Here is a 14,233-nt window from a genome sequence, read left to right as displayed (position 1 = left end):
CAGTCACCTCTGTGTTTGAAGCGCCCAGTTGCACCTTTTTCTTTATAGACTGTCTCCTGTTTGGCCCCTTTCCCGTTTGATCCAAATGATTCCTCGAATTATAATCACCAGTGTTGTTACTGACTGGAAAAGCAGACACCTTTTCAATCATCTCTACATCCTGCGCTGAAGGAGATCAATAAAAAGACTCAAAACTTTCTCTCTTTTGTGCTTCAGTTTTTAATGGATGTGAACTGTTTTTGCAACATTGTGTCATCAGTAACGGATCAGTGCTTTCTAAAGAACCCTGTAGTCACACCTGACTCTGGGGTCAGAGGTCATGATGGGTGTACTGCAATGCCAGTTCAGCATATCCAGGCTTTCTTTGTGTTCGCAGGTTTGACAAACTCAGACCCAGTTAGAGATAAAGGGTGTCAACTTTCTTTTTTTCTCTGCCCACTTCAGAGCCGTTACAGTCATTAGTCTCATTAGTTCATAGCTTTTAATGCTTTCAGTGTGTTGTGGATGAGTGCCAGCTAGTTACTCGAGCTCTTAATTCGAAACTTTAGTTACTCAAAACTTTAAACTTGATTTGTTCAAACATTAAATGTTACTCCATATTCAGGATTTTGTCCTGTAACCTAATCAAGGAGACATTAAATCACTTTAGTTTGTGTTTCTGATCAAAGTAAAGTTCTACTGATTTAATATTCTTGCTGATAAATGGCCTGTAAATAGACTTGGTTGCAAATTAGGATCAAACATAAAACCACTTACAGATGTGTACAGGTGTAGTCTGAAGTTGACATACACTCATCATGGGAGCAGCTGCCCACATGGAGGAGCCAAATACCTCCTGAAGAAGAATTTTATGGTCATACAAGATCAGAGTATTGAGGGTTTGTTTTGTTTTTTAATCACAATGAGAAGAGGTATGTTTGGAGGAGTAAAGTTGAGGCTTTCAATATTTATATAATTTCCTGAAGCCTGTCGTGAGAGACAATGAACCTGCTGAGACATTTGACAGTTTCATGAAGTTCTGCATGAATAATCGAACAGATCTTGTGCCTGTTAGACCTGACGCTAAAGTGAACTACACACGGTGACAAGAACAGATCAGATGAAGCTCAGGAAGTGCAGAGAGCTTAATGCAATTGATGTCGAAAAGCTCTTAAAGAAAAAGCTGGAGCTTAAAATCAGAAGTAGAGACTATAGAGGTGTCGTCCAAGGGTTTTGTCTATAGTCACCCGCATTACACTGATGCTGCTGGGCAGCAACATCCAAACAGAGCTGCTCTGAGGCCTTCATCATATGGAGAAACACAGAAAAGGAAAAAGAAGAGAGTGCAACAGCAGCATGGTGTATCAGTCATTTGGCCCTTCATCTGAAACTGTTTTTGGATTTTTTTAATATGGACTTCTGTGAAAATGAGTTTAGATCACTCATTCCCAAACTTAAGAATGTCACAAGCCAAGAGACACTACTCTTCTCCCCCCGCAACACCCTCACGGCCCACCAGGGGGCAGCACCCCACACGTCTAACCCCTGGTTTAGAAATTTGAAGATCTCGTAGTCAAAGGAAATCTAGATTTATGGTTTTGAGAAACATCCCGATTTTCAGTAAATTATAATTTTTAAAAAAAATCTTAAACCTTTCATCTAATGCCAACATCTGTGGATGGATGACACCAGTGTGAGCTGCTCACCTGCGCTGTGAAGGATATCAAAGACATTTTTAAAAGAGTCAGAAAAGTTGTTGTCTCTAGTTTGAGCTTGAGTCGAAGGTTTAAATGAATGTGTTTTCTCTGGGTCGAGATTGACAATGAATGACAGAGTGAGTGTGTGAATGTCTGTGGTGTATTTTGGGAGATGGTGACGGGAAGGGGGTTGAATTTTTTGTCGCCATGGGGACAGGAGGGGCTGACATTTGAAGTTTATCTCATACACAAGCAGTGCTGCCGTGGACTCGCTGGAAGCACAGGTCAGTATGTGTTTGTGTGCTTTGTGGTGAATTTGTCTTAACCTAAGAGCAAACAGAGGCAACGTGTTCGTGATTACAGGCTCGACCTGGTGAGAGACTTTACGTGGACATCAGGTGATAGATAAGTTTTGTGCACTTCTTTGTTTTCCTTTTGGTGGCGGGGAGCGATTCAAGCAAGTGTTTTGCGTTTTAAAAACAGCTATAAATATGGCTGGCTGCTGAAAGACTGCTCTATTTTAAGCTCGCCAGCTTTAACGGACCTACAGCTTCGTGTTGATAACAGTAGGGCAAGAATGTGTCGTGCAAACGCATATGACGGTTGTAATTGATGCAATGCACTGATACAGTTACATGCATTTCAAAGATTATTCAGAGGTTTTTCTAACTTCACAGTTAGGGTCATGCATTGTAAGGTTTCAGTGAGTTTTTCCATTTATATTAAATAATCATAAGACAGCACTGCGCAAGTACGGATCAGTGCTGTTAAAGGCAGGGCTGTGCACATAGATTTACAATATTATGTCACTCAACTCTATGGGGGGTTTAGTCAAAAATAGACTGCACACAAAGAAAAGGAGGAAGACTCCAGGTGTGAAAAATGAAACCTCGTGGCCTACAGAGGATAAATTATAATATTACTATTGTCTTCCTGTTTGCTTTCTTCTCTGACTTCTCTCTGCAGTGGTACAAAGATGAAGCCAACACTTATAGCCATCTTGTGTCTACCTCTTCTCGTCATTCACATTAAACCTTCACTGGCTTCCAAAAGAGGAAAGTTTCCTCAGATAATGAATGCTTTTAAGAAGCCTTCAAAAACAAAACCTAATCAGGACACTAAGTCTAAGACCCAACAGTCCACACAGTTCAACCAAGGAGGCTACCCCCAACAACCAGGCAGACCAGGAGGTTACCCCAACACAGGAGGCTACCCTCAACAACCAAGCAGACCAGGAGGTTACCCTTACCAAGGAGGTAACCCCAACCAAGGAGGTTACCCTCAACAACCAGGCAGACCAGGAGGATACCCTTACCAAAGTGGGTATCCTAATCAAGGATTCTACCCAGGGTACCCAGGACATCAAGCTGGTGCTTACCCAGGACCGGGCTACCCATACTGGGGCAGTTATGGCAGTTACGGGGGTTATCCAGGCGGATACATAAACCACAACCCAAACAACAAAATCCTGAGTCCTCACTATGCCAGCAGCTTTGGGTATGGGGGTTATGGTGCTGGTGGCGGCTCTCCCTTCTCAAACTATGCAAAGGCACAGGGCTTTGTTCCCTCTGATAAATCCAAAGGTTTTGGTCGCAGAGCAGCATTGGCGGCAGCTGGAGGAGCTCTGACAGGAATGGCCCTGGGCTACGGGTTAGGAAGGTTCCCCCGTCCTCACTTTCACTTCCACAGCCCCCAGGAGGAGTATTACTACAACTACTACATTTACAGGAAGTATGGTATTAGATCTACTGATACAAATGACTTCAGCAGAGATTACGAATACATACAAGTTGACGTAACATTTGATAGTTTCATAAAGTCCTGCATGAATAGAGCAGATCTTGTCCCTGTAAAGAATCGAAAACCAAACCTCAAACCAGCTGTGACTACATCTAAACCCCCCACAGCTGCTACTGTGAACTCCACCATTGCATCAATTACTGCTGCTCTTGGCACTGCCAGCAGCGCCACAAGTAACAGCACCGCAACGAAAAACTCCTCAACAGATTCCCCTTCAACTCCTCACCCTCCGAATAAGTATGAAGACAATCCTGCACCTGCAGCTTCACAGCTCCTCCAAACTGATGATGACGACACAGTGAGCATTGTGGAGATTGGTTACCCAGCACTGATCACACAGGTTAAGCTCAAGAGGTGCATCGAACTTTACATCGTCAATGCTGAAAGAAACTTGAAGAAAAAGACCAAACTTGAAAGCAGCAGTGGAGCGCAAAGACTGCAGACAGACCTGCGAGGGCTTTTCTCTGTCATCACCAGCATTATAGTGATACTGCAAACACAGCTGCACTAAAGCCTTCTTTACACAGAGAAACTTGTGTGATGTGTTGCTCATTTGGTTTTTATATCTGACCAAATGAGTGTGCGATGAAACACTCACAACCCATATGCAACACTTTCACAGCCCACCAGGGGGCAACATAGCAGACCTTTATAATCACTGGTTTTTGTAGATATTTGCAGACACCAGAAGAATTGTAATCAAAGTCTAGATGTTTGGTTTTGAGAAAAATCTCAGTGAGTCTGGAGTAAATTATAATAAACAAATGTAAAAGTTTTCATCTTATGATTCATTTTGGGTCATACGTTGTGCATGAATGACATCAGCCTGAGCTGAACTAGCTGAGTAGAGTATGCTTTAACTAAGATTGTAAATAAGTTAAAGTTTGTAAGCATGTCAGCATGAATGATGAAGCAAGCAGGATGACTCTGAAAACACTAGTGTGAGCTGCAGATGGACTCTCATTGTATTTACTGAAGAAACCTGATTGGTATCAGCCCTAAAGATGATCCATTCTGATCTATTACATATATGATGGAGTCAAATATGTTTAAAGTAAAAAAATTCCAAAGCCATGCAATGGCCAGATTGGAGTCTTTACTGGGCTAATTCTGGCCTTATGTTTGACACCCCTGCAATAAACAGTAACCTCGTGTGATTGAAGTTGCACCCTTTTCCTCTCCTCTTCTGTTTGATTCAAATGAATCCACAGCCTTTATCATGAATTTTTACTTCAGGTCAGCTGGGATAAGTGATCGATGGAGAGAATTTTGACTGCAGTCACAGAAATGCAACACAGGAGGAAACAGGCTGCACTGGACCACAAGAGCAAAACATAAGAAAATAATTTGTATTTTATCTGACACGTTATAGGACAGATTTACTGAAGGAAATTATCCACAATTGCAGAATGAGCTACTAAAAATGCACTGTAATTTCTATACAAAGACACACTTCAGTAAAAGAAATGTGATATAATGGCTCAAAAATCCAATGTGAGCTCAGGTTTCCCACAAGTGCTTCTCTTTGAAAACAGCTTTCCAGTTACCATGTTACTGTGTCATGTGGATGTAGAGTGCACCGCTTCTTAGTTTGAATAGCACACTGCAACATTGAGGGATTAATCTAACACACTAAAGATTTTCTTTTTTACAGACTGAGCAGAGAGAAGTTGCTCTCTGTGTACGCACTGCTGAGAAAAGGAAGTTCATTTCAGTTAATTTCTGCTCTGTTTCATGAAAACAGTGTTGCAGTGCTAAGTTTTAGCACCGCGATATCAGCTTTGAGTCATCCACGTAAAGTGCAGATTACGCACTCGTTTTGATAACATCTCCGCTCGTAAATCCAGGAGATTTTTAACGTCAGAAGATGCTTTCAGCTCCTACAGATGTTAGTCTGACCTCAAATGTTCCTTCTTCTTAAAAAAGCCAGCTTTCGTAATGAAGGGATATTTGGCGAATTGAGGGGAATTTAAAACTGCTGGCTAAGGGTAAACGTAAATTCATTAAAATTATAATTCATGCCGGCAATAATGACACCCGATTATGTCAATCGGAGGTCACTAACCATATTGAATTCCCCTGCCCAATCAGACCAGGGGTGTCAAGTTTAGCCAGATGATATCTTTAAATTGCTGTCTGTCTGAGTGGTGTCCAAAAAACGACGTGGGCTTCATAGATAATTGTGAAACTTTCTGGAGGAAACCTGGTCTTGTTAGGAGAGACGGCATCCATCCCACTTTGAATGGAGCAGCTCTCATTTCTAGAAATCAGGCCAACGTATTAACCCCACAAAATGTGACCAGGAAGCAGAGTTGCAGTCTTACACGCCTCTCTGCAGCTTCTCTCCTCCTGTTATCCACCCAAACCCCATCCCCTGACTGTGTCAGCTCCCAAACAGACAAAAAAACAACAACTTTCTCTTTCTTCCAAGTCTCTGTTAGTACATGACTTAATAATTGATCAACAGATCGATTTAGTCTGCCTTACAGAAACCTGGTTGCAGCAGGATGATAATGTTAGCTTAAATAAAACAACAGTCCTGAGTCATTCTAACTATCAGAAACCTGAAGCACAGCTGAAGGGGCGGCGTGGCACCAATTACAGCCTATTACTCAAACAAAGACCAAGACCTCCCCCCCCCCTAAAGGAGACACTCCCTGTTTTTGCCACACAAACATCCTCCAGTGACCAGCTGAGAGCTTTTTAACCGCGAGTGGTGAAAGCAAACACTTTACTCCATCATATCAGTACGCCTCTTTTTACAGTCTACATTACAAATAAACACAAGAGATGGTCAGGACAGAGATAAGCAAAGATAACTGTTCATATACAAAATAATTTACATATCAAACATTTCTTTAGGTCAAGTGGAAATTGGAAAGTGGAACTTTTTTATAAATCCCATAAAGACAGTTTTTTAATTAGAGTAAACAGAAAAGAAACTGAACAATGTTCTTCATGCTTTGTGGCCTGTTTAAACCCTGTTTCCTCTCTTGTCTGTTTCCAGTGTCTGCTCTGGTGAAAGGATGGCTGACGTTTCCGCACTGCCATTCCTGCGTTGTTGTAGACTTTCCTGAGTTCAAGTGCACCGCCACTCAAACCCGTTACTACAACCTGGCTTCCTGCTACCAAAGGAGTACTCTCCATGGGTTTCTCCCAGTTTCCTCTGGCTAGCCACTGATCCCTCTGCAGTCTGTCGATAAGCGAGCAGGCTTTCAACTCAATTTCCTTCAGAACTTAAAATTAATTATAGAACAATCACCTTTGGCAGAATCTAAATCTCTTCCTCTCGAATAGAGCTCCCCTGCCATGCTCCTGTAGTCAGAAACTCTTACCTGCTGCCATTTTTCCTGTTACCTCCCAAGTGTAAACACATCTTTTAAAACTGCAGAGTGTTTCTGGGTCCAGCTGTTTCAGTCCACTCATTTGGTAATCACGACACATGCAGCCAGACCTTTTCACTCATTTTCAATCCAGTCCTTATACCTGACCATTTTCAGAGAAATGTTTTTGTTTGTAAAGCCAGTTATCACTGCTCTATGAATGATTCAAGCATAAAAAGACATCGAGTGCATACTTTCACAAACAACAACGAACCAGTTTTAATGTTATATTTGGGCACTTTGTTCCTTTTTGACAGGTATAATAGAATAACTGCACTAACAAGCTGCTCCCAAAGAGCTATTAGCTGCAAAATAGCTTTTTCTTAAAAAAACATAAAATAAAAATAGGAAACTGGACAAGCAGAAGGGAGTTTTTCCGTCCCAAGTGCTTACCCTTGGGTCATCTGATTGTTGGGATTTTCTCTGTATTATTGTAGGGCCTCTACCATACAGTATTAAGGTCACTGTTGTTGTGATTTGGTGCTATATGAATAAAGTTGAATTGAAAATGGAATCATTTATTCTTTCAGTATGAGCCAAATGTACGATATATGGTAAAACGTTCAGTAAAGCAGACACTTAAAAGTTGAACCATTAGTAAGTACACGCACTGAACTCTCGCTGCTGATTGGCTGTGGGCCCTTATTTGATTATTTTTCCATTTCCTTTTCCCCGGTGGATGCCGAGAATCGACTCCACCCCAGCCCTGCCCCCATCATCTGTTTCTAAGCGACCCACATCTCTCGTGCGGCCATATGTCAGACATAAATGAAACAGTTGAAACCATAACCGGAGAGGTACGAGCGCCGCGGGGACATTATCGAAGACAAACAGGGAGGAAGGAACTCATCTGACTCACGGTCACCACACAGGTGAGGCTGTAGGTAAAGTAGAGCAATTAATGTTTCTACCTGTGATCTGTGCGCAGTTCACGTCACCTGGAGTAAACAGTCTTTATCTAACCGAGTATCAGGCAGTGGTTATTGCAGGGCGTATTCCAGTGAAGTTTTCCCCTTTTAATATGAATTCCCTGCATTAATATGCAGTTATAAATAAATTCTAACAACATGTAACATATGTTTTAATTGTTTCAAGGAACAAACCATCCACCGGGCAACTTGTTATTGCCTCCCATATCGCGGCAGCTCTTTAACAACAAGTTACAGGGAAAGGCATCGCATACAGTTAAAAAAGTTTTTACAAGTATTTAAAGCAAAAATCATCGATTAGTTATCACTAGTCGCTGTATTAGCCTGAGACAAATAAAATGCTTACCATACCGAGGAGGTTATGTGTAAAATAAAGAAAATACCTTTATTGCAAGTCTTTAATATATAATTTATAATCAATCCACTCCTTTTTAGCCACTTAAAATATTTTTATATAGCTATTATGTTATATTTGTTACAAAGCCAGCTGGCCTCTTGAAGAACAGTGAGTGTTTGACATTCATAAATAAAGAACATATAAAGGTCGCTTTGCCAAAAACCAATTTAATCTTTTAACTCATGGTAGAAATGGCATAAAATAGCTTGAGATCATTCACGACAGATATGCTTGACGTACATTTCACAGATTAAAGGCAAACAAGTCATTTAAAACTATTTAAATACAATCGCTTTTTGGCACAACACCAGAATAAATAAAAGTTAATTAAATCAGGCTTAATTTTAATTGCTGTGTCACAGCAGCCGAACTGTTAAACACGACCTATAACAAGATCTGACAAGATAATTTAAACAACAGTTGTTGGGTTTTTTTTAAAGTACACAAAAGCAGCTATTTGTGTGTGAGGCGGGGAAGATTTTCGGTATCCAAAAATGCTCAGATAAATAGTTAAATAAACCCTCCTTCTCCAGTTTGTCCACAGCCCTTTTTTTCCTTCTTCTTTCTTACTTTCTATTTTTTATTTTATTTTTTTTTTTTTTTGCCTTCCCTGTGTGGTTTTGCAAAAACGATGGCTCATTCCATTATTTCAGATACTGATCAATTAGCATCATGCGTCCCAGGCTGATACACAGCGGAAATCCATTTTGGAGCGCCACTAAGGCGCCTGTCTAATGGAATTTTCTTTATTTTTCTTTATATATTTTCTAAAGCCACACCTTCTCAGACAAGGATTTGTGGTTTTTCCACGTCATGTCTGACAACAGACTGAATAGTATTCAATTTTGTAGTAACACATTACAAACAACTGGACAGACAGTTAAAATAATTTTTAGTAGTAATATATTTTATTGTCATTTAAAATGTGAACATGCTAATATAAACCCGTTAGCTCATATATAATTGTATATAACTCCTATGAGAGTTATTTCTTAATTTTCTTGTTTGTTTGTATATTTGTCACACTTTAATGTTTCAGATTAACAAACACATTTTTATAGTAGACAAAGATTACCGGCGTAAATATAAAGTATTGTTTTTAAATGATGATTTCATTTAAAAAGCTTATCAAACCCCCTTGTTTAATCATGATTCGACTTTGGTCAATCAAATTTTTTGGAAGCTGAGTTCAATTTCATTAGCCACACCCAGGCCTGATTACTGCCCACCTGCTGAATCCAGAAATAACTTACAATACAATACGACTTTATTTGTATTGCACATTTAAAACCAGAGGTACACCAAAGTGCTTCACAAAATCCACTAAAAGCAGTAGCAAAATACAAATGCAAATAGCAGGTGGAAAGCATTGATTAACCAAGCATACAAGATAAGCAGATATCGAAATAAAACTTCAAAAGCAAAATCAATGCAAAACCTTGTTCAACAAAACAGAAGAAAAGGGTACTTACAAGAATCGTACTCTAGATAGCCAGGAAGGCTAAACCAAATAGATAAGTTTTCAATCGAGATTCTGGATCGAGTCAGATGCACGAATAGCTTGTGGGAGATTGTTCCAGAGGTTAGGTGCAAACAGAGCGAAAGCACGGTCACCTCTGCTCTTTGCAGTGACCTAGGTTGCACCAAGAGCAATTGTCCTGATGATCTCAGTGCTCTCCTAGGAATATACAGGCTGAGAAGATCAATAAGATAACTAGCCGCGATATTATTTATGATTTTAAAAGTAAGCAATAAGATTTTAAAATTAATGTGATACTTAAATCGATGGTATCTGACAAAATGAAGCAGGTTAAAAAATCTCAAAAAGCAACACACCATGATCTAAAGAAGCGACTGAGAAACAAAGTCATTGACATCTATGAGTCTGGAAAGGGTTACAATGAACCAGTGTATCAAAATGACTCCAAGAGCACATCAACGACTCATCCAGGAGCTCACAAGACTGGATAACCACATCTAAAGAACTGCAGGCATAAACTAACATTTCACAAAAAGACCATCGTGCCAACAGTCTAGCATGGTGGTGGTAGTGATGGTCTGGGGGTGTTTTGCTTCTTGACTTGGATGACTTGCTGTAGTTGATGAAACTTTGAATTCTGCTCTCTACCAGAAAATCCTGAAGGAGAGTGTCCACCCATCAGTTCATGCCCTGAAGCTCAAGTTCATTTGGGTGATGCAGCAGGACAGTGAGCCAAAGATGTTTTACCCCCTTAATAACTACTTAGGTTATTTTTGTCTAATGTCAAACTTTTTTGGATGATTTGAAACATGTACGTGTGACAAATATGTGAAAACCTAAAAACCAGGAGGGGGTAAATACTTTTTCAGTGCATTGTACATATTTATGTCCTGGAAGCAAGATATTTTAAAATTCTGATAGTTGAAAACAAAATTAAGATAAGGGATATAAACTACCTTCATCATCTACAGTTCCTCATCATTTTAATAAACATTACTTACCCTCCAATATAATATCTGTTTGATTATCCACCTGCCTGTCTCATTTTCATACTTGTATTTAATTTCGAAGATCAAGGTGATAAATATGTGCTCGTATCAACTTGTTTTAAAAACCAGCTTTCATTACAGTTCTTTCAATTAAAACAAGCAAAACAGATGAGAAAATAACAACAGTTTGAACTACACCCTGCATTGTTACATGATCACACTGCCTCAGCATCACTTCTAGTATCATATTTCTGTGATGGGATTTGCAACTCAATAAAGAGCTTGAGGAGTACTCAACACTGACATTACACAGCACTGTGGAGATGTCACTAATTACAGCCTCCAAGGTTCAGGTTCTGCATCATAAAGCTATCAGCACTGACATTGGCAGACTCTCAGGAGAATTTCCAGTTTTCCTTTTGTTACTGAAAGCCTAAAAAATGAAACCCTGTTGTGTTTCCACATGTCTAAACTGCTCATTTGCCTTCTTGCAAATCTAATATCTCAAAAGTGGCAATTAAGCACCAAAAATACAATCTGGAAACACAGAGATTGATGAAACAATCAGACAAAAATGCACCTAAGAAAGTGAATTTTCTACCGTGCAAAACAAAATCCAGTGCATACATGACTGATTGCAGCTGTCAGCGTCTCTGCTCTAGCCTTCCTAGTTTCCTCCAACACAATTACAAATTAAAAAAAAAAATGCTGAGATGGTTTGCACATGTGCAGAGGAGGCATAGTACACATGAGCAAAGGTGCTGAATATGGAGATTTCAAAAAGGAGGAATAGAATAAGACCACAGAGAAGATTGAATTTGGTGAATTTAGGGAAGGAAGACATGCAGGGGGTGGTGTGACACAGGACGATGCTAGAGATAGGGTAAGATGGAGGGAGACGATCTTCCCCTAAAGAGAGCAGCCAAAAGAAGAACACATGTATGATTTTAGGTTTCTGCTGCTAACAGCTCTCTAGCACTAAAACTAAAATAATAAAGTGACATTAACACTACATAAGTACAAAATTAAAAGTGATATGCTCTAAATATTATCTCATATTTGTCTCCACAGAGTGAAGATGAAGCTCTATTCATTGTCCATGCTTAGTTTGTCACTTATCTTGCTTAATACCCCTTTCTCGCTGACCAGGGGAAAGGGAGGGAGAGGAAAAAGTTCGGGCAGCAAAAAAGTCTCTTCGGGCACCAATACAGGATACAAACCCAAAAAAGACTCCACCCCTCAGGGTGGCCATCCAAAACAAAACAATCAGGGCAGTCCCGGGCAGCAAGGCAATTATCCCAGACAACCAGGTGCAGCAGGCAACCCTAACCAGTATCCGGGACAAAGTTCTCCGTATGGAGGGTATGGAGGAGGTTATGGAGGCTATGGAGGAGGTTATGGACGGTATGGAGGAGGTTATGGACGGTATGGAGGAGGTTATGGAGGTAATCGTCCTTCTGAGAATTCCAGAGGGTTTGCTCGCAGTGCAGTAGTAGCTGCAGCTGGAGGTGCAGTGGCAGGAACGGCCCTGGGCTATGGGTTAGGACAGTTCCACAATCCTCACTTTACTGTCCGCAGCCCTCAAGAGGAGTATTATTACAAACACTACATGCACAGGAACCATGGGTCTAAAATCCAAACTAATAGAAATACTAACAAAAATACTAATACCAATACCAATACTACTGAATACAGCAGCGACAAAGCAAGAGATGCCGTAATTACTCAACCCGTTCAGAGTTATGAAGACTACATGGATGCCTGTATGAAGAGGTCTGACATTTTGCCGGTGAAAACTCAAAAGCCCCAAATCAAACCAGGTACAACTGCCACAGCTACAACCAAAACCAACACGTCTACTCTCGTGACATCACAGAGCAACGACACTGCCACAGAAAACCCCTCGACCCCCACCCCTGCAAGTCCAGGCCCTCCAAATCAGCCCGAAGAAGATGACACAGTCAGCATTGTGGAGATCGGCTACCCGGCACTGATCGAGCAGGTGAAAACCAGGAGATGCTTGGAGTTGTACATGGCTTACTCCATGAAGTACATGAGACAGGAAGGGCCGAAAGACGGGAGTACAGGAGGGGTAGAAGGATTGGAGATGGGCTTTCAAAGACTTTTAGCAGTAGTTACAAGTGCTATGCTGATGCTACTTAACAGCAATGTACCTGTGCTGCTGCACTGAGATGTTCATTTGACATTATAGAGAATGTGTTCATGAATAAGATGAAAGATGACAAGATGAAAAATAACTTGGTGGAAAGGAACCTGTAATCCTTTCTTTATTTTGTGCTGACTTCTGCTGTGAGATTTTATACTTTATTTTATACTTTATGCTTCATATAAAGCAAACATTGACGGCACAGATGGCTGACTTGTGATTACAGGAGAAATTAAAATAAATAGTTACAAAGCCTTTTCCTGTAACTGTAAAACAAAACGAGCTAAAGGGTTGTTTCTTATGGGAGAATGTGAATGTTTTCATTAATCCTAAAGGCTTGCACTTTTTCCTCGTCATGTTAAATAAATGAAATAGCTTTACTAACTTGTACTTGTGGATATTTCATTGCTTCGGAGCTGGCAAATGACAATGTCTCGTAGCATTAGTGTTATGAAAACGGTAGAGTCAGCATTGGATTATGTATTTTTTATGTTATTGTATCCATCCAGCACCTCCAAATCTGGGATCATGAGCCCGTCCAGGCCTCCTCCACACCATTATTGTGTTGGGTAATGACATAATTTTCTCTTGGGGAATATGCTACACTAAGCTAGATGTTGTGATGGGTTTCTCTTTCCCATTTAAAGGATCATGTGATCATTCAGCTCCGTATTAGTCTGTAGATTTCCAGACATTCAACGATCCCTAACAAATGTATCAAACTGTGTGATTTGGCCCCCCCTAATGGTCCCGGTCTCTCTGATAGACTTGCTTTGTAAAGAATGGTCTATTTTACTTGTACCTCAGATTTAAATGCCACATTTAACTCTCTTGTCAGACCTTTAACCTGCTTCATTATAGAAATAATTAAGAACTAGCAAACACTTATCAGCTCAAATTAAATATGAACCCCTGAAAATAGGGCATCGTGTATAAAAATGGCTGCGGCTCCATAAAGGTTAATGCAATATTCTTGTTAAGCATTTCAAATTAAAGCTGGCCGTCTGCACGTTGACCTTTTATTCATTTTATAACTGTAGGTCCAGTGTGTTGGTACACAAAATACCAGACATAACTTAAATAAGTGCACTATTTTGATTTTTACACTTAAATGTTTCAGATAATCAAATCAATTTTTATATTAGACAAAGAAACCTGAGTAAATGCAAAATGCAGTTTGTAAATGATGATTTCTTTTATTAGGAAGAAAAAAGCTGTTCAAACGACCTGAAACCGTGTGAAAAAGTAATTGCCTCTCCTTGTTAGATTATAAATTAACTTTGATTAACCACTTTTTTTTTGGAAAGCTCAGTTCAGTTTCACTAGCCACACTTAGCCCCGATTATTGCCCTCATAACACAATGCTTCATATCACAATCTAAAGAAACCCAAGAACAAATGAGAAACAAAGT

General features: G+C 40.1%; 2 protein-coding genes across 3 annotated transcripts; both read left to right on the top strand.

The window, feature by feature from the left end:
- The first annotated feature begins 1,819 nt into the window (after positions 1–1,819).
- LOC146562794 (uncharacterized) lies at positions 1,820–6,712 on the top strand. 2 transcript variants are annotated; one of them, XM_085294974.1, is made up of 2 exons: positions 1,820–1,960; positions 2,643–6,712. In XM_085294974.1, the coding sequence occupies exon 2, from the start codon at positions 2,653–2,655 to the stop codon at positions 3,985–3,987; it is 1,335 nt and encodes a 444-aa protein (XP_085151100.1). In that variant the 5' UTR covers positions 1,820–1,960; positions 2,643–2,652; the 3' UTR covers positions 3,988–6,712. The 2 variants fall into 2 exon arrangements, with proteins under 2 accessions (XP_085151100.1, XP_085151101.1); XM_085294975.1 differs by lacking the exon at positions 1,820–1,960 and adding an exon at positions 1,961–2,074.
- An 886-nt stretch (positions 6,713–7,598) lies between these two features.
- Positions 7,599–13,819, top strand: prnpb (prion protein b). The gene is made up of 2 exons (XM_085294977.1): positions 7,599–7,731; positions 11,726–13,819. The coding sequence occupies exon 2, from the start codon at positions 11,733–11,735 to the stop codon at positions 12,843–12,845; it is 1,113 nt and encodes a 370-aa protein (XP_085151103.1). The 5' UTR covers positions 7,599–7,731; positions 11,726–11,732; the 3' UTR covers positions 12,846–13,819.
- The last annotated feature ends 414 nt before the right edge of the window (positions 13,820–14,233 follow it).

Source organism: Mchenga conophoros, linkage group LG12 (genome assembly GCF_057382185.1).
Source record: "Mchenga conophoros isolate Kocher_MC1m ecotype Shallow Benthic linkage group LG12, M_conophoros_male_GT1.1, whole genome shotgun sequence".
In the NCBI taxonomy this organism is placed as follows: domain Eukaryota; kingdom Metazoa; phylum Chordata; class Actinopteri; order Cichliformes; family Cichlidae; genus Mchenga; species Mchenga conophoros.
The sequence above is the reverse complement of the archived record's forward strand: the minus strand, read 5'-3'. Positions and strand labels throughout refer to the sequence as shown.